General features: G+C 44.3%; 1 protein-coding gene across 7 annotated transcripts in view; it reads left to right on the top strand.

The window, feature by feature from the left end:
• The window catches only part of rnf220a (ring finger protein 220a), a 166,686-nt gene that overhangs the window by 125,044 nt on the left and 16,581 nt on the right, over positions 1 to 25,061 (top strand). For 2 of the 7 annotated variants that reach the window (XM_076744692.1, XM_076744696.1), the window contains exons 4-11: positions 5,728 to 5,779; positions 9,418 to 9,513; positions 12,713 to 12,755; positions 14,898 to 15,022; positions 16,467 to 16,596; positions 22,525 to 22,717; positions 22,841 to 22,896; positions 23,158 to 23,269. In XM_076744692.1, coding sequence (XP_076600807.1) covers positions 5,728 to 5,779; positions 9,418 to 9,513; positions 12,713 to 12,755; positions 14,898 to 15,022; positions 16,467 to 16,596; positions 22,525 to 22,717; positions 22,841 to 22,896; positions 23,158 to 23,269 — 807 coding nt within the window. Of the gene's footprint in view, positions 1 to 5,727; positions 5,780 to 9,417; positions 9,514 to 12,178; positions 12,554 to 12,712; positions 12,756 to 14,897; positions 15,023 to 16,466; positions 16,597 to 22,524; positions 22,718 to 22,840; positions 22,897 to 23,157; positions 23,270 to 25,061 lie in introns of those variants that run through there. The other 5 variants (XM_076744694.1, XM_076744697.1, XM_076744695.1 and 2 more) reach the window with 4 other exon arrangements.

A 25,061-nucleotide genomic window follows, 5' to 3' on the forward strand; every position in this document is an offset into this window, starting at 1 on the left:
AGGATCCATATTTCACCTTGACCACACGTCTGGCTGTGTGTGTGTGTGTGTGTGTGATTGTGTACATACGTGTGTGGCCTGTGTGAGGCTGTGTTTGTGTATGACCCAGTGTCCACCTCAGCAGCCCAGCTTTATGATAGTCCCCATTAACCTGGAGGAACAGGGCAACAGATAGCGTCACCCCATGTGGAAATCATACTTCATTTACCCCGTTTACACCACCCATACTCCTCCTCCCATCTGTCCACATCCATATACTATACCCGTCCTCCTCATTACTCCTCTCCCCTTTCTTTGCTGCTGTTCTCCTCCACTGCCTTCATGTTTCCCATCCTTCTCCTTCTTCTTTATCCTCTCTAATCCTGCCTGTTATCTCCTATCCTTTCTTTTCCTTGTCCTATGCCTTTATCCATCCGTACTTATGTCCTCTTTAGTCCTCCCCCTTCTCTTTCTCTCTTCTTCACAGCTATCCTTGTTTCTTCCCCAGCCCAAAAAGCTTGCTGAGAGCAATAATAATGTGAAATGGTCATACTTTGTTTAGGTTTAGGGAACTAAACTGATGATAGTTTGGCTCAATGTAAGTGCCGTCTTGTTACTTATGTTCATTTCTAGAAGCTGCAAGCTAACATCAGATCAAGGCAGCGACCTGGGGCAAACCCCTCATCCTCAGTGTGAACAGGTCAATATGTGTTTTTCTTCCTGGCTTTGTGAGGAGGAAAAGATAAATGAGTATTGGGGAGAGATGCAGATCAGTCTGCAGACAGAAAGATTCCTTTCCTCAAAAATATATCCAAAGAGTCATGAAAAATGGAATGAGAGGTTAGTAAAAGGATGGAGTCAGGGATCAAAATTAGTCAGAAGATAAAACTAACTGTCCAGAGGCAAAAAAAAAAAAAAAAAAAAAAAATTAGAATCTATTTTTTTCCAAACTTTCAGCCACATCTTGTCGTCTTCATCAGAGTCTGCTCAGTTGTCAAGGGGAAGGATGAGGGTCATCCATCCATCACTGTCTGATGTGAGGAGGTGTATGTGTAAGTCTGCCACTCCCTCTGTAGGTGTGATATACTGTACACTATATATGCACATACAGTACAGTTTACACAGGCACACATACATACACACATGGTCATTTACAGAAAGAGGGTGACGTGAGATGGTGGCTGTCACAACTGGCTGATTTAGCCATTGACACACACCACATGAACAAAAAGAGGACAAGACAGGAGGGAGAAAACAAAGATGCAAGGGATAACATTTTAAGATATTTTGATAGGAATTGTTGAAATGTTCCTTCACACATAAATACACAAAATGTCTCAGCGTGGCAGAGAGACCAGCAGCAGGAGATAAAATAAAAGCAGGTGTTGCGTGTGTGTGTGTGTGTGTGCGTGTCTGTGTGTGTTATATCGCAACACCAACCTCATTCTATATCACACACACACATGCACACACAGTCTCTCCCTCTCCCCGGCTCTCTGCGTGGTAGCAGCCATCATTGAAAGTGACAGTGGGAATTTGGTCCAATTTGTAGTAAATCTGCCTTTAATGACGACCAGCGCTGCTGAATGAAAGAGCTGTGGGTATGGAAACGAAGGTGTGCATGCATGCGTACGTGTGTGTGTGTGTCGGTGTGTGTGTGAGGGAGTGAGTATGTATGTTTGTGTGAAAAATGTGTCTATACCAGACCTGCGTGGTCTCTTCTATAGATGTATGTTATGTGTTTCTTTTCTGTTCTGTCCTTGCTTTGTGTGTGTGTGTGTGTGTGTGTGTGTGTGTGTGTCTATGTGTGTGTGTGTGTGTGTGTGAATCTGTTCTCTCTTGTGACTGTGAGCTCTGTCACTGGTTCATGGGCCACAGCTTCTCATGTAAGAACAAGGAAGTCACACACAAACACACACACAGACAAGCAGAGTTGAGCAAATGGAAATCTGTCATGTCCCGTCCACATCAGGTGGCTCGTGGGGGCAAAGTAATCTACATACGCCATCATCCCCTCCTCTTCAAACTCTTCCTCCTCTTCCTCCTCCTCCTACATAATCAATTTGCCTCCATGAGAACAAGCTCCCGCTTCTCCAGCAGACGACACAAAAAAGGCAAAAAGCAATCAGTGTCTTGAGGTTAGCACCATCCCTCCGTCCCTCCACCCAACTCCCACTCAGAGAAGACTTATTCATCTTTCTCTCTGTGTCTGTCCTCTTTTGGTAGGGAGCGGAGGTGGGAGGGGCAGAGGCCTCTGCTAGCTGTCAGTCAAACTCAGTCTGTCTGCAGGATTGATGCAGATTTAACCAGGTGTGGGAAGGGTGGGCAGCTTTACTGAAAGGAATTGCTTCCAAATTGCCGATCAGTCCAGTTCAAACTGGTGCTGCTGACAAAAGAGACTGGGGGGATTTTACAGCAACCACGCATAACTGGAGCTGCAGATCACAACATCAGACAATGAGCATTAATTGAAGGGAAACCTCAAAGATCCTTCATCTTGCTCAAAAGATTTTCTGGAACCATAAAGAAGATGGTGATCCTCACTATAGTGAGGATAGAATATCAATCCACAGGAGTCCTGGAGCTCTCTGTCCAGACATTTGGAACTTTCTTGACATCTTCATGGCTGTTTGAAGATCAGGAAATAGGATATGAAATAAAAGGCTTGAGATAAAACTTAATAGCTTGAACTGATATATTTAAAGAAACACAATTGTACACAGGGTCAGTTTACCCATCATGAGGAGTACTGCTCAACCCGGGAGGCCAGGAAACCAGTGTTACAAACTAGGTGGATGGAGTGTGAATGAAAAAACACTATTGATTCCTCTTACGGTACATGTAGGATCCAGTGTTTTGGGACATTGACCCATAGCAGGGGGCTTCCTCCAAATTTATGAACCACTGGAGCATCGCGTTAATCTAGGACATGGCTTCACATAGCAGGAACTGTTTGATGAATAACAGAGAAATCAAAGTTTTTGCTTGGACTTTTGTTTTGAAATACTGTCTACAGGGTCAGAGCCTTAATTATTACAATTATTATTAATATTATTAGGAATTATTTTCAATTGACTGACGATAAAATATGATCTCTGATTTCCTGACATGTTTTCATCAGTGGACAAAAAGTGTAGTTGAGGTATCTGACCCACCTTATTCCTTTATAGCTGTACGGTGTGACTGCTTCCTGTTTCCCATTCATAAAGGAGACTGTGTGACGTGGTGGGACAATGTTGGAAGACTTGTTTGAAGCACCCACGTGTCCTCACTTGTCTCCCCCTCTTCACAAACATGCCTCCTTACCACCACACATTTCAAATGTGCTGTCTCCAGTCTTTCATTCTTCCCTCCTGTCTGTCTGTCTGTCTGTCTGTCTGTCTGTGTTTGCTTTGCTTTGCCGCTCATTTCCACGCTCTTCTCCTTGCTTTGACATGGCAGGCAGCTGGAATTTCCAGCCCCATAACCCTTGCCATCAAAAATTCATAGAACCGGGCAAACACACGTGTGAAGCTGTGAGAAGAGGCGGCGACACACCAACTCTCCCATCACTCCTTCTCTTTCTTTCTCTCGTTTTCCATCTTCTTTCATCTTTCCCTGGCTCCATCTCTCTCTTTATGTTGCCCGTTCTTCCTCCCTCACCACATCTTTCTCTCACCTCACATTTCATGCCCCCCCCCCCCTTTTCCGCTCCCTTTCATCTCTCTATCATCCCCTCTGTCATTGTGGCAATTTTCTCCCATCGCGGCAGGCATGCAACTGCTGTCCTCTCTCCTTCTCCCTCCTTCTCTTGTCGCTGTTTGACACTGTCAACAAGCAGGTAGAGGTGGCTGTTATTGTTGATGCCTCTGCAGAGGTTCCAGGTAATGAATAAAAGAGAGATAGAGGGGGAAGGAGAGAGATGACAGAGACAGAGATAGAAAAGAGTGGTGGTGGTGGTGGTGGTGGAGGGGTGGTGTTGGCAGATTCCCCTGCATTACACAGCAGCTTGACTGTGTCACCCATGTTTATTCTCTTTGTTGGTGGAGGTGAGGCCTGCTGCTCAGCTTTCACACAGACACACACACACACACACACACACACACACACACACACACAGCAATAGAATATACAGATTCAAATGCACATCTGCAGGCACACACATGCTAAAAGTGTGGGTGGAGGCTAACCATCTCCAAACAAGCAATCCTAACAAATCCCTCTTATATCATCTCCAACATATTCTGTTTCACTCAGAAATATGTCACAATACAGAGGCTAAACACGCTCCAACTGTGGTTTTGTTCATCCTTCACTCCAGCGGTTTATATATTGCCCATCCATGAAGTTGAGGGGCCAATAAGAGACGGATCAAAACTGGTCAAAACTGAGTCAGCGGAGGCCAGTAAATCCTGACTTTTGGCTCCAAAAACACTGGGTCATACCTCTCCCATCATGGAACCAGTATCTTTTCGTCAGAGCCTCCCTGCCTGCTAAACATCTGTATCTTTCTAACTCTCACACTGCACATCACAGAATGCGTATAAAGAAGAAAATACATTCACAGTACCTCCATACTTCTGTGCCTCTGTCTCATCATACATTCCCTCCCTGCTGTGTGTAGCTATGCATCATGTTTCTGTCTTGTGTTTTCCTTGTCGTGCTCTTCTGCCTTCTTGTGCGCCACTTTGTAAATTCCTCTCTCAGATAAGTGACATATAAATAAGGCTTCTTATTCTTATTATCCACTCATCCATCCATTGAAAAAGGAAATCCCTTGTCTACCAAGGCATGCTGTCAGATTAGAGGTCGTGCTCAATTCAGTTTCAGGCACATTCCTCCGTGTGTGTGTGTGTGTGTGTGTGTGTGTGTGTGTGTGTGTGTCCGAGGGGGTCTGGAGTGCTAACAGGGTCTCAAAGCAAACATGACAACCCTGTCTCGCTTTGTCAATGTCAAGCCTGTCGCAACGCTTCGAGAAGCTCGGAGAAATTTATCTCTGTGTTCGAGCAAAAGTCAGAGAGAGGGAAGAGGGGAGGAGGAGGAGGAGGAGGAGGAGAGGGCAGCATGAAAGAAATGAAGGAACAACAGATCAATTGAGAATGAAGAGGGGGAGTAAATGAATGAGAGAATCAGACAGTAAAAGTGTCAGGAAAAGGATCAGAAGTACGGCAACACGTGAATTGAATGTGTCTTTTATTGGCAGGATAGAGGAGAGGCAATATATTTGGACTTTCCATCATTCACATCCAATCTAAGATGTCACAGAAACACATGCACCCATGCATCCATCCACGCAGTGCTGGAGCATGTCTTTTCTTTCTTTCTTTCTTTCTTTCTTTCTTTCCTTCTTTCTTGCATTCTTTCTTTCTGTCTAACATCTCAATACACCCCCTCCTCCTTTCTCTCTCTCTCTGCGCCCCCTTTCCTGTCTTACCTATGATGTTTATGAGGCAGCCAATTGTCGTCAAGGTGACTGCGGGTTGACTGCGCTGACAAATCAAATATCTGCACGATCAGTTATTTCCTATTTCGCCAGTGCAACTGAACACCATGATGTTCCATGATTTCCCCAGAAAATTCAGAATAGGTTCTGGTGTTACCGAATACACCTTCCAAAAATACATGAAATCTGAAAAATGAATGATCTGTCAGATGTAAGTCCACAGACAAAAAAAATAGTGAGCAGACAGACATGTGAGACCAGATGCAGCGCTGCACTACGCGACGTAAGAAACTCACAACATTCTCTTTTGTCTTCCTTCTCTCCAGCAGTAAGAACCCCTCACCCAAGGATGGAGCAGCCACTCCAGGAACCCCCAAGGTGAGATGAAGCTCAGCTCTTAACTTGAAACAGGTTGTCTATACTGGGAATGTTCATTCAGGCTGAAATCACATACATCTCTCAGTATTTTCACCTAAAGCTCAAATCTAAGCTAAGCAGATGTGATCGTTAAATTCCTCATAGATTTAACTCTTTTATTCACATTAATAAAATGCAAAAAAAAAAAGAATGCATTAGATGATTGAATCCAACATGAGATGTGTGCCTAGTAAACCTAGTTAGCTTTAAAAAGAAAACACTGTTTCAATGATATACAGTGTCTTTCTATACTGTCCAACTCAGAGCTGATACTCTGAAGCCTCTGTTCCCCTCTGCTGCACTAAGAGGAAATCAGCTGTACTGTGGGACACACACACACAGAGACACACACACACACACACACACGTACCAGTCTCCTGTGGTCCAACAGGCAGCAGAGCCAAGAAGCACTGTACTGTGATTGTTCCAATTAGAGACACCGAGATGCAGACAGACAGAAAAGTAAGAAAAAAAGACAAGAAAAAGACAGATCACATCAAATTTGTGGGAAGACACGTTCATGATTCATCAAGTAGGCATTCCCTTATACTGCCTGCATTCTCTAACTCATCTGAACACATCACCAGCTGCCGGATTAAGACCCGGTTTTATAAGAAAAGAAGATCTTTCTGTGTACTTCACATGATCTCTAGACAGAAAAACTCTCATTTCAGAGGACCTGGGATACGATGGGGCTGTGGGTGGACTTGATAGCTTGATAATATAATAAAATACAGGAAAAAGAAATGAGAATGAACTTCTGAAATTCCTTCATATGTCTCTTCCAAACTGCCGCATTTTGAAAAAATATTTCTTGGAAATTCAACTGATATTAAATCTCGTGCTCATTTTTTATCTTCAGGCTCCGATGTGCATTAAATGTGCTCGCACATGGACACCTTGGCTTTCTCTTCCTGCAGATTTTTTTCTTTTTCCCTCTTAAATGAGTTTTACCCTCCTCTTCATTTCCTTCCTGTTCCTAAACTCAGTGAAATGAAGATTTTAGAAGCTAAGTTCCAAGTTTCACCTTATCAAACATGGCTGAAATGCCATGTTTTGTCTTCTTTTCTGACTAAAGATCATGTGAAAGTCAGATGCCCTACCGCAGAAAAGTTCATGCGACGTACACACAAACGCAAGATAAGAGCTCTGAAATGATTCCATTTTCATTCCCACACACCTTTGGGGGCTGACCCAGGCTTAGAGCGCCACTCACAGCACTGTGGGTGGGCTTGTACTTGAGAAAGGCAGACAGAGCAGGAGCGAGCGCTGGCCTTCCTCTCCGGCCGTGACTGTGCATCTCGCCGCAGTTGTTAGTATTCAGCGGCAGGCCATGGAGAATGGAGAGGGCCAGTCTGAAGCACATGGGCCCGTTGTTGTCGTCTCCTCCCTCGTATGCACCACCCACCCCTGTTAGACTGGAGATTAACCCCGACGCACCTCCTTACGGGGCGTTCGGCCCACTTTGTGTAGCCCTTGCCGAGCTGAGGTGATTGGGTTAGACTGAAAACATGTGGCATCAGTGGGGCCACACACTCTGTGACACACACATGCGCACACACACACACATTGGATGTGAAAGATTTAGACACGTACTTGTCCTTTTCTCTTTGCCTCTTTCCTCCTGTTTGTTTGCAATTTGGGCATGCGAAACACAGCTTTAAACGTGTTTGCATTTTTCCAATGCAGATTCACACGGAGAGTGTAAAACCAGCTGCTCGCCTGAATGTACCTTTAAATGCAACCTTTTTTCTCGCTGGTCTTTTTTTTTTTTTTTTTTGCATGTTGATTTAATTGGTTGGTTTAAAAGACCAAAATTTCAATGGAGGATCTTCACTCATAATCTCTTTGTCGAACACCGTTAAATGTCATATTCTAATGATAAAACTTAAGCATATTCCCAGAACGCCCCCAGGTAAATGATTCCTGACCTTTTTAAACCTGGGTAAAAGAGAAAAAAAGACCACACACACACACACACACACACACACACGCTCACACACTCATGCAGAGGCATAAAAGCATCATGCATAATGTCCAATTTACTGTGGCAGCACTGGAGGTTGGTCATTTCTCACATATTATTATTAGATTACTGCTGTCGAGCACTTAAGCCTCTGCTCTGCCCCTTTCCACTTGATTAATAGGAGACGACTGTAAATACAAATATTTCATGGCTGCCTTGTAAAAAAAGAAAAAAAAAAGAAAAAGAGAAGCAGCAGCCAAGGCACACGTGAAAATATAATCACACACACACACACACACACACACACACACACACAGCCACGGCTCTGTCAGGTCTAAGCCTTGTAAAAAAGTGATATTGTCCTCTTTCCTTCCCGTGTTCTCTTTCTTTCACATCATTATCTCCTTGCTTCTTGTTCACTTGAGGGATTCCCTGGATCGCCTTTGTCACAGAGTGGGTTAGAAGAGGATATTGTTTTATATGTGTGTGCCTTCGTGTGTGCGCGCCGCGTGCAAAGTGAGACAGATTTATGGACGGGCAGTGTCCCGTAATGTCGGACAGTTACGCTCCTCCTTTTCAGATGTTTACCCTTCCTCCTCCTCCTCCTCCTTCTTCTCCCTCTCTTTTCAATCACTCGTTCTTCCCTAACTCCTCTTAACGTCCCATAAACATTAACTCTAATCAGTGGAAGGGACTTTATAGACAAAGTCAGGCAGGTTACAGTCATCATCAATGACGTGTCGCTCTCGGCATCTGCGGCAGTAACACTGTTGAAATTCTCCAAGGGTAAACATTCCCCAGTCCTGCTTCTGTTTTTCCTTTTCTGTCTAAGAGATTTGTTATAATACAGAAATAAACCTGAGATTTTAGAAATAACTGATTTCCTGTTGGATGTGTATTCATTTGATACATCAAAGTAAAAAAAAGGGGGACATTCCTTTTAAATTTTGCTTTAAATTTAGCGCTCACTGACATTTCAGCTGCTTTCATCTTTCACTCTTCACATAACAATTCAACTGCTTTCACCACTTAGACATTAACTGACATTTTGACTGCATTCATCTCTTTCTCTTCAGCTGCCAAATCTCCTTTCACTGCTTACACTTCACGTCTCAGATCTTCACCTTTGATCAAAAAAACAAACACAAAAAAAACTTCAACTCTTCCTGCTCCTGCATCTTCTACTGCTCATAAACAATTAACTACAGCTGCTTTCCATGCTCCGTTCAGCCGACACTTTCACTGACATCGTCCTCACTGTCCGCTGACGCTTCAGCTCCTTTCAGTGCCTGGACTGCAGCTGAATCTCCATTCAGCGCTTAAATTTCAACTGATTCGGTGCTTACGCTTGAACTGAAACTTCCACTTCCATTTTAACTGCTATCTCAGCATTTTTCATTATGTGCATCCTGATTGCCTCTTCAAGCACAACTTCCGCAGCTTTCTTCAGAAAAATGTAGCCTTTTCTAGCTTATGTTATTGACTTTATATTATTATCAAGCCAAGCTAAGGTGTAGGTGACGACCTGCATGGTGTTCTGCTGTAATCACTGCTCCACTGGCGATAATAGAACGAGGGTCTAAACGCCTGCTTATAGAAGACGTTTTATTTCTGTCTCTGTCTCCCTCTCTAGTCGATGCTGTTGTCGGTGCACATCAAGCGTGAGGGAGAGTCTCCTGTGGTCTCGCCCCTGTCGTCTGAAGACATCCACCACTCCGACAGATACCAGGTCACACTCATGAACACACACACACACACACACACACAGACAGGAGGGTTGAACAACAGTCAGTCTCCTGTTTGTCCCATAGGTCACTTATCCAGATCACATTCTCTGTAATTTTAGTGAAATGTGTCCTGTATGTTCACAGCATAGTGTTTAAATACTGCCTGTCAACTCCACATTATCACATGCTCTGTATTAGTAATAAGGGATAATAACCAATGAGGTGTACGTTCAGTAATGACCGAAAGAACTACAATCATCCATTACAAATGAGGAGTGTGCATGTCAGCAGGTATTCTCACCTGATGATTAAGTTAGGTGTGCTGCATATTCTGAGGTTCCAAACCCATTTTTTTATGTATATTTTTAATAAACAGCGTGGTTTATAACATGCAGTGCACTTTGCTATTCATCCTGTCTGAATTTCCCCAAGCAGCCACATTAGGAGATTTCAGCTGTCAGTGTTGTTGTCCCTGGTAGATGGCACATTTTGAACATCAGTGATGTAGTCTGTACTTTGCAGAGTTCATCATAAAGCTGCTTTTTATTGTTCAGTGCTGTATGCGGTTCTATGCTGTGTGCAATGCTTTAGGACGAGACCATATCTTTTGTTTCTGTCACACATCTGCTTAATTTGTGCAGTCGTAAAGCTCCCCTTCTGTTTATATTATTTTGCTGCTGATCAACCCCTGGATCGGACAGATGAGCTTCAGTGATGCCCTCCTCTAGTCTTGTACTTTCATTAAGTTGACTGTCAAAATCGATTGAAAAAGGAATTGCACTGCTTTTTTGGTATTAACTACGTTGCAAATCATGAGACTTCCATAATGTATTGAATCAAATCGTGACTTTCCCTAATTATGACAGATGTATAACAGCATAGCAGAGGATCATGGTAGATTTTGGTTTTTAGGCCTTCTCAGCAGTTAAATTGACCAACAGGCCAATCTCCTTAAATCTCAGCTGTCTTTAAAGCCACCCTGACTGCTTTTATCTCTTAAATTCATCAAAGTTTGTTCGGGTAATTCTTCTGGCCATGATGTATCTCTGGGTTAAGTGGGTTTCCCCCCTTACACCATAAAATAAGAACTATTAAGTCCATGCAGACGTTACATCCATACGTTCAGGATGACACAGCTCATAAAGACCTTATAGCGATAAAGTAGATTTTCTCATTAAGTGAAACTGCTGAAATCACCTTATATTATACAAATGATTAAGTCAATGGTGACTCTTTTTACCACCCTGAAAATGAAGCATAATGGCAGACTTTGCCACCTTCTCTCTGCCTGTCAGTCCGTCTCAGTGCTCTTTACCTCTCTACCTCTTCCCCTCCTCTAAAAACCTGACCTACCCGCAGCCATTCAGTGAGTGTATCATAATGATACGGTAGTAGTGGCGATGCGAGGCAAGTGGGCCTATAACTCAAGTGCTGGCAGGGAGGGGAGAGAGGGAAGGAGTGAGGAGACAGATGGAGGACTAGAACAGAAAGAGAAGGCCTGACTGCTTGTCAGCTCTCACTGATGGACGACGGGCTGACGGCGAGTGGACTGAACCGCTGCCTACTCACTGTTGCCGTGTCAAAGAGAGGGCATCCATAACTGTGACTGGGGATGCTTTAGTCAGCATATAGCTGAAGACTTGCAGGCCTTTGGGTTTGAATCCCAGTAGACCCGAGGTGCTCATTCTGCAAGAGACAGAGGTGGAGAGGACGAAGAAATCTGACCTCACTTAATCTATTTCTTAATGCTATACTTTTAATGATAAGACCGTTATTCTTAATGATACAGAGAATTTACCCCAGGCATCCTGAACTACCCAAGACCCCAAATGTTCTACATTCAGTTAGATAAATGGAGAATTTAATTGTATGCCACAGTTGCCAGTGGCTGACCATAACTGACTACAGTTACTCATGTACTGCACTTATGTACACTTTTGAGGTACTTTTACACACTTTATACTTCTACCCCACTACATTTCAGAGGGAAATACTGGGCTTTGTGCTATAATCTACTTTGCAAATTCCACAGAAAAAACATACAAGATAAAAATAACATTGTATTACTCAAGATCAAACCAGTGGTTCAATCTTTTTAGCCTTTGTGATCCCTTACAAAAAGAGCTGTCTGAACGAGACCCTTGTGAAATTTGATCATTTGACATTTGGTAAAAAAAGAAAAAAAATAATAATTAAATTTAAAAAATAACAGTTTATTAATGTAATATATAATATTTTTTCAGTTACAAGGGCCATTTTTCTGTATAATGAGTACTTTTGATACTCTAATTTTGCTGGTAACACCTCTTTTACTAAAGTAGGATTCTGAATGCAGGTCTTTTCCTGGTTGTGGAGTAATTTCTCATTGTTGTACTGCTACTTTAAATTGGGTAAAGAATCTGAGTACTTTGTCCACCACTGACTGTTCCTTAGTAAGAACTTAAGTCTGCAAAACAGTGAATAATCTGCTGCACACACAGAAAAGGCTCAAGAGTTGAAGAAAACACCAGAAACCAAGAAACAATACTTTAAAAGTAAAAAGTAGAGACGTTCACAAACACCAAACTGTTCAGCTCAGTAACATATATGATGTGACTTAACTGAGTAACATCTTCTCTTTGTATTAGTTTACACAAACAGTAGCAGTCAAGGTAGGAGAACAATCGTTGAGCATCTAGTTTAGTCTGTATGGAAAACACCAAACCCATTAATTAAAAGGGAACCGTTTAATGAAACCCGTTGCTTCCCCCTAGCGGCCGGGATCCGGAACAACATGTGACGTTTCCCCACTTCCGTCTCCAGCGCGGTCACATGATCAAAACAAGCCAACATGGCGTCGGACATGAGTGGTATTTGTCTATACGGGCGCCACTTTCAATCCTTTTCCATCCGTATTAATTTCTAGACGCGAGCCTTAGTTTGCAGTGATGAACAGTATCTGGAGACTCAGTCGGGCAGTTTACAGCAGTGAGTTTTGGCGGCTGTAGAATGAGCTGCGGGTGAAGCCCGGCAGTTATGGAGGAGGTGGAAAACAAGAGAGAAGTACGTTTGTTTACAGTGTCCTGGTCTCAGCAGACAACCCTTCAGCATCCAAAGCAATCTCATTCAGAAAAGTTATATTCCTACTCGTAAACATATTATAATGTTTCTTTATTGTCTAATGTATATTTCTTTCCCTTTTTTGTTCCTCTCTGTTTGCAGACATTTTTACGAGTTCGAGCAAACAGGCAAACGAGATTGAATGGTATGTACACCTCCTGAGTGCGTTTCAAAGAGTTTTTTTTTTTTTTTTGCCTGGTTAAATATTTTTCATATTCATTTGAATCTTTGAAACATGTGCTTGAATCTGATATATGAGTCAGTAAATCTCCAGGAGTTCAGTATGAAATGAATCCAGAAATGAATGATGAAATTGAAAGAAACATCAGTACTGAGAAGCATGATAATATCACTGATGTCAAGGCACAGGAGACATGAAAGTTTTTTTTTTTTTACACACCGGCTGTTACCTGATGCTTAGTTTTTTCTGAGAGATGTGGTCTGATTGAATGGAGCTTATTGTACTGCTGTTTATTTGTGATGCTGATCCATCGTTTGTCATTGATGATGTCAGACACCTGTGGTTTTTAAGAGCAGTGCTCCTGAAACGTCAACCCCGTCATTTGTCGTGACTAGAAATATTTTGTACTGGGAGCTTTCAATGTGTGGACTTTCCCACATTTTTGTAGTATATTTTGTTTTTTAATGCCAAAAGCATTGTTATTGCATGGGCTAAGCTCATTTCAGCTCATAGTAGCCCCAGTTTGTAGCCCAGAGGTCTGTTAAACAACACTTACTGCTGTTCTGAAGGTGTTTTAAGAATCCACAGAGACTCTTCTAACCATCTGGTCATAGCCTCTGTATTTCCTAATCCATGTTGCCAGAAATTACATATCTGCTGGCTCTTTTTGTCAAACACAAGTGAAAACTTAACAATATAACTACAGAGAAACTTTTGGTTCGCATAGTAAAACACTGAGAATGGATGTTTGCCATTTCCAGCCAACTTCTTTGCTTGGATTAGAAAAAAGAGGCACAGTTTGGGAAACAGGCTGAAAATGTGTTATTTCGTTCAGGTTGTCAGAGGAGTCTTTGAGGATTCTGCAAAGTGTCTGTAAACTACGTTCAGCATTTTGTTTCTGGGTATTTATTTTTTGGAAAATCTGATCTTGGGGACCTGAAGGTTGCTTTATAACGTTAGGCACAAACTGGGGCTGAGCTCTGAGAGAGGCTTCTGAGCTTCCAGCTTTCCTAATCAGCAAGTACTGCTGCTTACTTGAGCAGTTACTCCACAGTCCACACAAGAGTTTTTTCTCAGGTCACCCATGTCAACCCTTTTTTTTAACCAAGGACTCTGAAGCAGTGTAAACCAAGAGGTGCTGATCTAATCAGTATATTTGGATCCGTAACAGCTGACCCTCACCACATAGGCCGTTGTCTCTGTTGCGAGAAATGCAGTGTTTCCAGGCTCGAGGCGACAGATAACTCAGCCTTTTTCAGTCAGAGCCCATGACAAGAGCCAACGAAGACTTAGTTTAAACTTCGCCCTCCATTACTTTCTTTTTGCCCTCATGTGGAACTAGGAATCATTCTCATGTGGGGTATAATGGCTGAGGGGGGGCAGAGATCCCTGCCGGACCTAATTAGCAGCCCTTTCCCTTCTCTATTTAACAACGCTCCCCTCGATTAGCGTCAGGGGAGAATTGGTGAGGAGGAGGAGGAGGAGGCTATTTCTCTTTTTAACCCACCCAGCCTCACTCCCTCCACCGTCCTCCCCTGCAGTAATGGCGTATCGCCTTATGTCTTCCTCCTCCTCTCCCTCCATCCCTCGCCACGGTCCCTCTTGGCCTCCTCTGCTTTCCCAGCCAGCTAAAAATTAATGTCCCCGCGCGCCATTTGCAGTTAAGAAAAAACGACAGAGACTCGGGGCGCAATGACGGCTGTTCTGCTCTGTTAAATTTCTAATTAAATGTGTGCGCGTGTGGCGGTGGGGCAGCTGTGACAGGAGGGCAGGGGAGGAGAGGGAGGAGAAGCAGAGGGAGAGGAATGGCGTGGATGTGGAGTGTAGGAAGGGGGTAGAGGTTGTCATGTCTGGTGACACCTCAGCCTTCTCTCACATGCTTCTAAACTTGTAAAGAATTGAGTTATATTGTGTATGATCTCCAGTCAAGGAAGATTCACCTGGCATCAATATTCCTCAGGTCTTTTTTAGATTCTTCCTGTTCCTTGAAACCAGTGCCTTTATCGTCTGTGGAAACATGCTTGAAAACTTAGATGATTAGAAACTTACAAAGCATTAAAACTGTGTCTTTCTGTTTCTCTCCCTTGACTACCCCTCCGTTTCCAGCCCGTATAGGGAAGATGAAGAGGAGGAAGCCTGAGGAGGGGGGCCAGGTATGTCCGCTGTGCAGTGCCCCATTGGCTGGGAGCGAGGAGGAGATGAGTAGACATGTGGAACAATGCCTGATCCAGGTAGTACAATCCTGGCCCCGAACCCCGCCTTCCTTCAGTCGGACAGCCTGTCGACCTCTTCTCTTCCTGTAGATGCTGTCCAGTCACTTCTGTACATTAGTGCAGATACCAACCAATAGCAACTGTAGTTTCTCAATCTTTAACTTCCTTTGATATAGTGGTTTCTGCATTCACATCATATGGGAATAACTGTGTGTAGACTAGACCGTCAAAAGACCCGGACATCAAAGTATGTCCATGATTAAAGTTTGTTCTTAAGTTTAAAAGCTGTTACTAAAACATTGTTTTGAAGTAGAAGGCTTGTATCTGCAGTTTATCCCATATGACATGGTTGCATCTTGTTCACCGGCATGCAGCTCATGTATGAGCATAACAGTTAGATCTTTAGTATCCGTTGATGTGGGCCAGTTTGGCTTTGCTTGCTTTAGATGTAGCACAAACAGAAAACAACAATGACGGCCTTCTCTGTCAGTTGACCAGTCTGTCTTTCCTGTAGATGCTGAACAGTTAGATTCTTAATTAGAGTAGACAACGAATCATCCCCGCTCCTCCTGTAGCTCACCACACTGACTGCTGTCCATTACTGTAGCTATAGAGACACTAATAAGCTCTTTTCCAGTAGCATGCTTTAGGCGTTCACTGCTGTGCCATACCATGTGAGCTGTGTCTTCAGTGCACAGCGTGAGAGTGCGCTCATCCATGCTGTACTGAGACGTTAAAGTCCTGTTTTCAACCAGGGCCACAGGTCCATTCTTCTTCCTCTTCTCTTCGATGTGTATCTAAACATTTCTGGAAGCGGATCACGGTCTGCTGCAGCTTCACAGTGAAACATGTAAATAATAATGCAGTAATCCTAAACCAAATAACTGATTACTGCCCGATGCAAATGTTAGCCTCAGACTTAGTTTTGGCATAAAAAAATCAAGCAAAACATTTTTGACATTTTCCAGCACTTTGCTTTTCTCTCAAAATAAATCCATTTGAAACTGTTCCAGGTGGAATAGACTTCATTACACTAACAACGAGCACAGCAAAACAAAGCTGTTGAGGAAACTGAATTGGTTAGAAACATATTAAGCACAGCATCATAAGGTATAATACACAAGTTTGATGGATTTACCTTTGTGTCTTGTGGAAAAGAACAGAAGAAGAAAATATTTGGTGCTGCCAGTTAAGTAGTTGGGCAAAGATGTTTGGCTGTTTAGTGCAGTTTGTCTGATTGACATTTGCCAACAGTACAGGAACTCATCACAGCTGCTCATGGCGTGGTACAGATAAAGCGTGCTACGGAGATCTGGCCTATCCTCCACCACCACTAGTTAAAACAGTGAAGTCGTGTACCTAAAGTTGTTGAAATCTGCCAGATGGTGGTACTCATGGTGGTACCTTTCGCTCTGATTAATATATCTGTATGTGTGTGTGTGTGTGTGTGTGTGTCTGTCAGCGTGAGGGTGCGTTAGGTGATGATGATTCTGCAGACATGGATGGAGAGAATGGGCGGGGCTTTGAGGAGTACGAGTGGGCGGGGCAGAAGAGGATCAGAGCTACAGCTTTGCTGGAGGGAGGCTTCAGAGGTACAAACACACACACACACACCTCATCTCATTCTGCTTTTATTTCACGTCAGTTTGTGACTGAGCTGTCACGGTCGTGTCCAGTCACAGCAGAGTCCAGGTCCCTGTTTGTTCTCTCCTCCCTTTTTCTGTCTGTCTCTCATTTTTTGTGTGTCTGCTCATCCATCACTCGCTCTGCTCCTGTCCACTGTGAGCACTGTTAGTTCTGTGAGACCAGTGTTGAAGGTGACCAGGGAGCTGTAATGGTGCCAGCGGTCTGGTGGCACTGTAGGTCGGCCCGGGGTCGGCCCAGCTCAGCCTGGCTTGGCCCGACACAAACCTCTTAGCAAGGGGAAGGAAAACACATTTAGCTGGGCAATTGACCCGCTGGTCACCACTCTGTGTGTGCGTGCGTGCTCAGAAATGCAATTATAGAAGTGGATGGGAGAGCTGGTCACTGGGGAGCATGGCTGCTCTGTGACACAACACACCTGCAGTGCTCCCACTTAGCTCTCTGTCTCCGGCTCCTATTGGTCTCTCTTTTCAGGTTCCTCAAACTTATGTCGTTATAATGTTTCTTGTCGGCAGAGCTCATTTCAGTTAGTTTAGTGTCTGGATAAATGTTATAGCAACAATTTTCTGAAATGCTTTTCCTTAGAGCGCTCAGAAGACGGAGCTGAGATTTTATGTCTGAAACTAATCACTATTTTCTGCTGCTGATATTTTCTCGTTAACTGATTAACTGATCACTGCAACTCTATTTCCAAATTTGTGGCCACAGTTTTGATTAACATGTGGAAGATGAGCTGCTGAACAGCTTTTCAATGAATTTTAACACCAACTGTGAGCCAGCTGTTAGTGACCACGCTTCAGTGTTGGACCTCATGGACACTCCTGTGGCTGAGTGGAAGCAAATCTCTGCAGCCAGTGTCCAAAATCTTATGGAAAGTCCTCCCAGATGGGTGGAGGCTGTTACAGCTTGATTGGGTGTCTGCATACTTTTGGCCATAGAATCTATCTAAAGCAGAAAAAGCAGCAAGTCTTCGTATTTTTGGAGCTAAAAATAACACGCTTATCATTTTTTGCTCGATAAGTGCCTGACAAAACAGACATTTTCTATCTGTTGACCTAATTGTTTGAGTACGTGTAGTTTGATGATCTGAACTGCTCTGTGCTCCGTGATGGTCTCCCATCGTGGCCTCGGCTGAATGTGTGTAAAACACCGAGCGAAAGAAAGATGGAGGCGAACCATCAAGATATGCTCAGATGGAGGTAAAGAGTTGCTGTCATCTCTGAGAGGCTCTTTCAAACTCTCTCAGCTGTGCCTCTGCTTTCATCTGTCCCTCTTCCCGCTCGCCTCCTTCTCTCCCTGTTCGATCCGTTGTTAAACACACACATGCTGAGCCTCACCTGCCTCCCCCCCCCCCCCCCCCCACCCCCATCACTTCCTCCAAGCCTGAGAGAGAGGAGACAAGGCAGATCAATGTTAAAATCTCGACTAAACCCCGCAGAAGAGCAGCTCGTGGGGTGGGTGGTGGCTTCCCCAGCCGTCCATCCATCTCCCACGATGCTCCTTCCATCCGCTCGTCTGTCTTTGACGCCGTTAAACGAGCAGACACAGGACCCTTCTGCCGCGCTCTAATAGGGCACCTTGTGATGTGACACAGATAACTGAGGTGGCCTGGGGAGAGGGACTTGAAACACACACACACACACACACTCGGCAGAACGCTCAGAAGGTGGATTTTGTCTTGAAAGCTCCTCAGTGGTTCTATTACTCGCCGCTGAATCCAGCAGGCTCTCGAGAGCCGGCTAGACGGATATAGAGATGTTGCGGGGGGCCTCCTCAGCTGGCGGGATGAAGAGAGGGCCTATCCCTCTGTGAAGTGCCACCATCCTTCCCCCCCCTTTGAGAGCGCAAGGAAGAAAGGCAGAGGGAACGGGGCCCTTTCAAGGGGGAGGAGAGAGAGGGAGGGAGGGAGGGAAAAAAATCGAACAAGATCAGTTTATGATTCAACTCTGTGTGAAGGAAGACTTCCCTGTGTCTCGCACCAGCTTAGCCAGGTTGAAAGGAGCCACAGCACAGACAGAGAGCTTTCTTTATCTGTCTTAGAGGACTGTCTGTCGGTCACAATCTGTTTCAGGAGCTGGAGAGCAACTAGATTTTACTTTTTAACTTTGCGGGATACACTAACAGTTCCATGTTTTACGCACAAAAAGGGTTTATTAGAACAGTGTTTTCATCAGAATCTTATGGCTTATGATTTGAAATCTGCGGCCAGTATGAGGCCTAAGTTTTGGTACCGTTACAAAATGATACTTTTTTAGGATTTTCTATTTTTTTTTTAGATTTAAGTTCAGCACTGCTAAACACTAACTGAACAATCAGTTTTTTATATACCATGATTTCCAGGTGTTTACTTGATAATTTAAAAGTAATAATTAGTTGCTGGTAGTAGCAAGTAGTAAAAAAAAGTAATCTGACAGCTGCTTCAAAAATCAGCCAATCAGAACTGTGGATTTATGTCTAGATTTCTATTCATTGCTCATTAGGAAAGAGGGAAGAGGCACTTTGTGTTATTTTATAGTGACATCATCACCTAGCTTGGAACAACATTGTGAGTCTGTCAGTTCAGCCACAGACAGATGGAAAGGCAGACAGGGAGGCAGACAGACAGATCCTGAGGTTTGATATCAGGCTGTCCTGAGAGACAGAGCAGGAGAAGAGGGGGATTATTGCAGGTTGAGATGGCCCAGAGGGATTGAGGAGAGGAGAAATCTGTGCTTTGTAAATGGACTTCAAAGATGGCCGTCTCATGTCTTTGTGTCTGTGTCCCTTTCCCCATCTCTCCCTCTCTCTCTGACCTGTAAATGGCAGAAAGATAGTGCGATGACCTTTGACACCCCTCCTCTCTGCTTCTTAGAGAGTCCTGATAATTGCTATGGTAACAGGATGTCGCCGAGGTCGGTCGATTGGTTGATCCGGGCTGTCAGTCAGCCTGATGAGTCCTCTGATCCTGCCTGCCTCTTCACATCTGTACTTGTAGTGCTGCTGTGGTGACACGTATGTAGATTGAGTGTGTCCTGCTCCGCTGTCATGAAGCATGTTAACTCGGAGGATGAAATGTGTAGTTAGTGATGTTAAGAGTCAGCCATATTCAGGAGATGGTTATGATAATGAGACAGACCAGGAGGGCTCTGTGGGAGGCAGTGTGTGTGTGTGTATTGATCATGCCTGTCTAGCAGGAAGGGGGGAAACAGTTCATTGAACAGGACTGGTACAGGAGAGAGAGAGAGAGAGAGAGAGAGAGAGAGAGAGAGAGAAAGAGAGAGAGAGAGAGATGGTGGTGGAAGAGAAGTAAAGAAGGAGACTGTCAAGGAAAGAGTGTACAGAGGACAGGGCTGGGAAATGTGAATGAATAAAGGTAAGAAAGAAGGACTGATGACACAAAAAAAAGAAGGTGAAGGAGAAAAGAAGAGGAAAGGAGGAATGAAAAAGAAGAGAGTTGAATAAAAAAAGTGGGAGGGGGCGTCGGTGCATAATGTGAGTGAAAGGCAGTTAGAGTGGGGCTGACCTTTCCCTGGCCAGATTAGATTGGCCTGCCAAGACTGCTTAGAGGGACAGATGGAAGCACTGGGAACACACACTCTCATGCGCAGGCACACAGTAGCACACACACACACACACACACACACACACACACACACACAGAGCAAACAGGCCTCATATAAACTCACTGTTAACACACCTAAGACATGTACAGTGTGTACATGCATAAATGAGGCCATTTGAAACCCAGTTTTGAAGGCTTTAGGACAGTCAACAAACAGTGTAAATTTGAATATATAATCAAATTGTAAAAAAAAAAAAAAAAAAAAATCCAGGTTGGTGAGGAAAAAAAGGACAGGAGTCACAAAGCTGCACTGTCTGTTCTCCAGTAAAGACCGTTTACGACGAAGTCTGTCATCATGTCCAGTGAAAATGATCACACAGTTCTGTGTGAAAATACTGAGGCTCTACACGCTGTTTCCCCTCTGCTGCTTCTCCCATGGCCGCCCTTTCTCTCATTTCTCTTCCGATTCTGAACACTCTTAGCGGACGTACGTTGATGGTGCACAAACGGCCAAGGGGATCACATTGCAGCCCCTTTTGTGGCTGCTGGCTGCAGTGCTATGTTCAGTACTGGACCACTTTCAAAAATGTTCATCTCCGTTAGTCACTTACACACAAAAACATGGGGAAATATGTGGCCAACTAGCCACAAGATCAATAGTTTGATTAGCTGATTAGATTATGACCGACCACCACTACAGCACACACTGCAGTACTCTTGCACACATAAGTGCATTAGTGGTTTGGAGTCAAAGCTGTGTTTTTTACTCTTATCTAGTTGGTTACTATTTCACAGCTGATGGATGAGAAGCTCAGAGGCATTTGTACCTGCCTGCCTTCGCTCGCCCTGGGGCATTGTGGGTAGGATGGCTGGAGTTTCTACATGTTGTCCAGACCTTTCACCATGTCAGTGCTTTGACTGTAGAATGTAACAGGCGCTCTGTTCGCCTCCTGCCATGCCCTGAAAAACTAGAGGCCTAGTAGCCGAGCCAGCAGGCTGCTAGATTTACACTGCGTGGCCATTGTCCCCATATGTTCCCCTCCACCACCGAGACCAAATAAAAGTTAAAAGGTCCTTTTTATTTGATCACTAAAAACCATGGGCCTGTAGTAAAACGGCTTAGCATTGGTGGCGCGTTTTATCACAGCGGCTTTCAGTCGTTCCACGCTCCCATTCTCTCTCCTCCCTCCTCATTTTTTTGTTCTTGTAGAGTAAGAGTGGAATGAATTACAGAGTCAGGTAGGAGGAGAGGCAGTGGCAGATGTTTAAATCCCAGAGGATCCTCGGAGAGGAGCCCTAGCGGCTGATTTGCACTTTGACAAAGACACCACAGTGCTGTGAGACACTGTGGTGCACTGAGACCAACTGTTATAGGAAGTCAAGTATGGAGACTCACACACACATACTGGGACAGGGGGTTAAATAAGATGGCTGTCAACTCTGTCTAGCTTGTATCTGGTCTTACGCACACACTCACACTCTTGTCACATACACACAGAGCACACTCGTCCAGCTGAGAGCTTGTAGAAATTGGGATAGGTGTAAATAAGATGGCTGTCAGGCCTGTCACAGGTAGACACACACAGAGTCGCATTTTAAGTGAAACACAAGTGTGCGCGCATGCACGCACACACATCTACCTGCCTTCAAGTGCTCGAATAGTCAGGGCGTACGCTGCTGCACACACACGCCTTACCTACCTTTGCGCGGTAGATAGACATGGTATAAGTGACAGTTAGACAGACTCAAACGCTGGCGGCGTGCACACACACACCTTCAAGGGGCTGGAGAGACAGGGCCTAAGTGACAGAGGGACAGACAGTCTCAAACAAACACTGAGGAGACACCTCTAAGTGACGGACACACACACAGCCGGCTCTGTGGCTAAGTGGAGCTGAAGGGAGCAGTCAGGGAGCGGTAAGGGTTTGTGTGAGCGTTCATCACTGGGTTTATAGAAGTGCCACTCACACGCACGCACACACACACACACACCCTGTCTTTCGGTCCTGCAAAGATTGATGGGTGAGGTGTCAATCTTTGTCTCCTCCACCTCCAAGTCCCTAATTGTTGAGAGTAAGTAAAGTTTTAAAAGAGCTGAATTTAAGATCTTCACTCGTCTTCTGCTGGGCTGTTTTTAGTTAGATATTTTTTTCAGCAAATTCTGTGTTTGTGGGTTCCAAATATCTCTACTTTGTGATCAAACAAACATGTTTTTGCAAATTTTAGCACTCCAAGCAATGGGCGGATTTTACTCTCACAGTGGGTGTGGTCTTCTTTCCATTATCATACGTAGTGCTTGATCAGTTGCTGAAAATTTTCTTTGTCATCTTCACAGGAACAGGTTTTGCCACGTGTAGCATCAAGGAGAGCGCGGCAGACAGCGACGCTGACCTCGACGTGGACGGAGATGACACCTTGGAGTACGGCAAGGCCCAGTACACCGAGGCCGACATCATCCCCTGCTCTGGGGCTGGAGAGGACCAAGGAGAGGCCAGAGAGAGGGAGGCGCTACGGGGAGCCGTGCTCAAGTATGAAGCCTCAGCCACTACACAGTCAAAGTAGCAGGCTGCTGACTTAACAAAACTCCCGTTAGCCAAATGGAATGTGTCCTTCAGGCTCTGTTCATAGCAGCGTTTGTCTCTGTGTTGCAGCGGTGGAATGCCTTCTAACAGAATAACGCCCGAATTCTCCAAATGGGTCAATGACGGTAAGTTAAAAATATTTTTCCCACACAGTGTAGAGTGCAGAATACACAAACCAATCTATTCGTTTAGTCATTGTTGACAGTTACTCACACATGCAGATGATTGGCCAACAGTGCCGCCTCTTCGTTGAACTACGTCTCCTCATTTTGCCTCATGTTTCTTGAATTTAGCAGCGAAGTGTGTGAATGCTTATTGTAGCTAGAAAAGTCACCACCCAATGTTAACAGTGTCATCCGTGTGTGTGTGTGTGTGTGTGTTTACAGAGATGCCTTCAACGAGCAACGGAGAAAGCAGCAAGACAGACCCCGGCACTCCTTCATCCTCCTCCTCTTCCTCCTGCATCCCACGCACCTGTAAAAACAGTGAGATCGAAAAGTAGGTTACACATATATACTCTCACACACACACACACACACACACACACACTCATGATATAGTTGGAAAAGGTAAGACAGAAAATGGCTCTGTCACTTTTGCTACTGCGGTGTCACAGATCTCACACACACACACACACACACACACACACACACTCTCTCTCATGGTGATTGTATGACTTTCTGATGAGTTTTTCCAGCAGCTTGTAGAGGCTCATAATTCAATTCAATTTAACTTTATTTCAGACTCATAGCTGCTCATCAGTATAAAAATAATAAATACAATATGAGGACAACAACAGAGAGATACAATCACTGCAGCTGACAAGTTCACGGTGATGCATTTTGTGTGGATTCTGCTTTGTGTGTGCGTGGGTGTGCGCGTGTGTGCGACAGGGAGGGTCCAGGTATTGATTTTCCCTGCAGTCGTGTTCTCTTGGAGCACAGAGCTGCCTTAGAATCATTAATGTGGACACACGCACACACGTTTAAAGGCAGCAGTGTGAGAACACAAATGTTTGTTCACACTGGTGTGCACACATTCCTTCAACAACACCTTTCACACTCTGTGCTGTGGATACTTATGTGTATGTAATGCTGAAAACATAGCTACAATTGACATGTCTCGGTCAGGCAGGTGATTAAAGTTAGATACTAGGTAAGGTTTTTAACGGTTTAAAGCCTGCTATGCACGTACACGGTTTATCCTGTGTTCTGTGCACAGTGACAGCTTTAAAAAAAAAAAAAAAAAAAGTGCAGTGTTTCAACTGACAAAATGAGATTCGACACATCAGCATTCAGCAGGGACACTCCAAAAATGAAATGTTCTTTAAAATGATGTCATATTGACCTGTATGTATGACCGCAGCTGGAGGCTGGATTCCACAGTACAAAAAGAAGTCCCCTCACCTAGCTGTGTTTGAAACACACACACACACACACACACACACACACACACACACACACAATGCCCTATCCATTAGAACACCCTGTGTGTGTGAAAGGCCAGTGCTCTGTAATTCCCTCATTTCCATCTCCTCATCCATATTCTGCCACAAGTAAACAATCTCACAAACACACACACACACACACACACACACACACACACACACACACACACACCCTGTCCCCTGAATGGGTAATAGAGGTCAGCTCATTGTGAGAGCAAGAGAGAAACATCGGTGGGCAAGCGAGCAAAGAGAAAGAGGGATTTGGTTGATTGGTTGCTTCTGCATGTCTGGCATATTCTCCTGTCCTTTTGCCCCATGCGATTACACACATACACACACTGAGCAGGGGTCAGTCTGCTTGTTGCCTTCCGTCCCAGCCCCTATTTCTTTAAGTGATTTCCTTTGTCCACCTGAAGTGCCTTTGAGAATAGCCCTTAAAAATCACCAATCTCATCTCGTGTGTCTCAACCTTTCAGTCGTCATTCATTTCCTCAGGTGAAATGTGCAGCTATGCATGATTCTGTTGTTTCAAGCATTGTTTTTCCTGCTATTGGAAACCTCGGTCAATGCTACATTGGCTAGCAGAGCAGAAACCTGCCACATGCACATTTACAAAAACATGTTTTCTTTTCACACGTAACTCATATGTCCATGATTGTATGCGTGTTTCTACCTTTCAGTCAGTATTAAACATGTTCCCCGTCACCTCTGGCAAGGCTGCACGCGCTAAATGCTTCATTTAAATGAATCAATCAGCACTCAGCGTGTGTGTTCCTCATATCAAATATCAGCAGAGGGGATAACGGGTGAATACGCAGAGCAACTTGAAGTGTATTGATCAGA

The sequence above is a fragment of the Chaetodon auriga genome, chromosome 12 (assembly GCF_051107435.1).
Source record: "Chaetodon auriga isolate fChaAug3 chromosome 12, fChaAug3.hap1, whole genome shotgun sequence".
In the NCBI taxonomy this organism is placed as follows: domain Eukaryota; kingdom Metazoa; phylum Chordata; class Actinopteri; order Chaetodontiformes; family Chaetodontidae; genus Chaetodon; species Chaetodon auriga.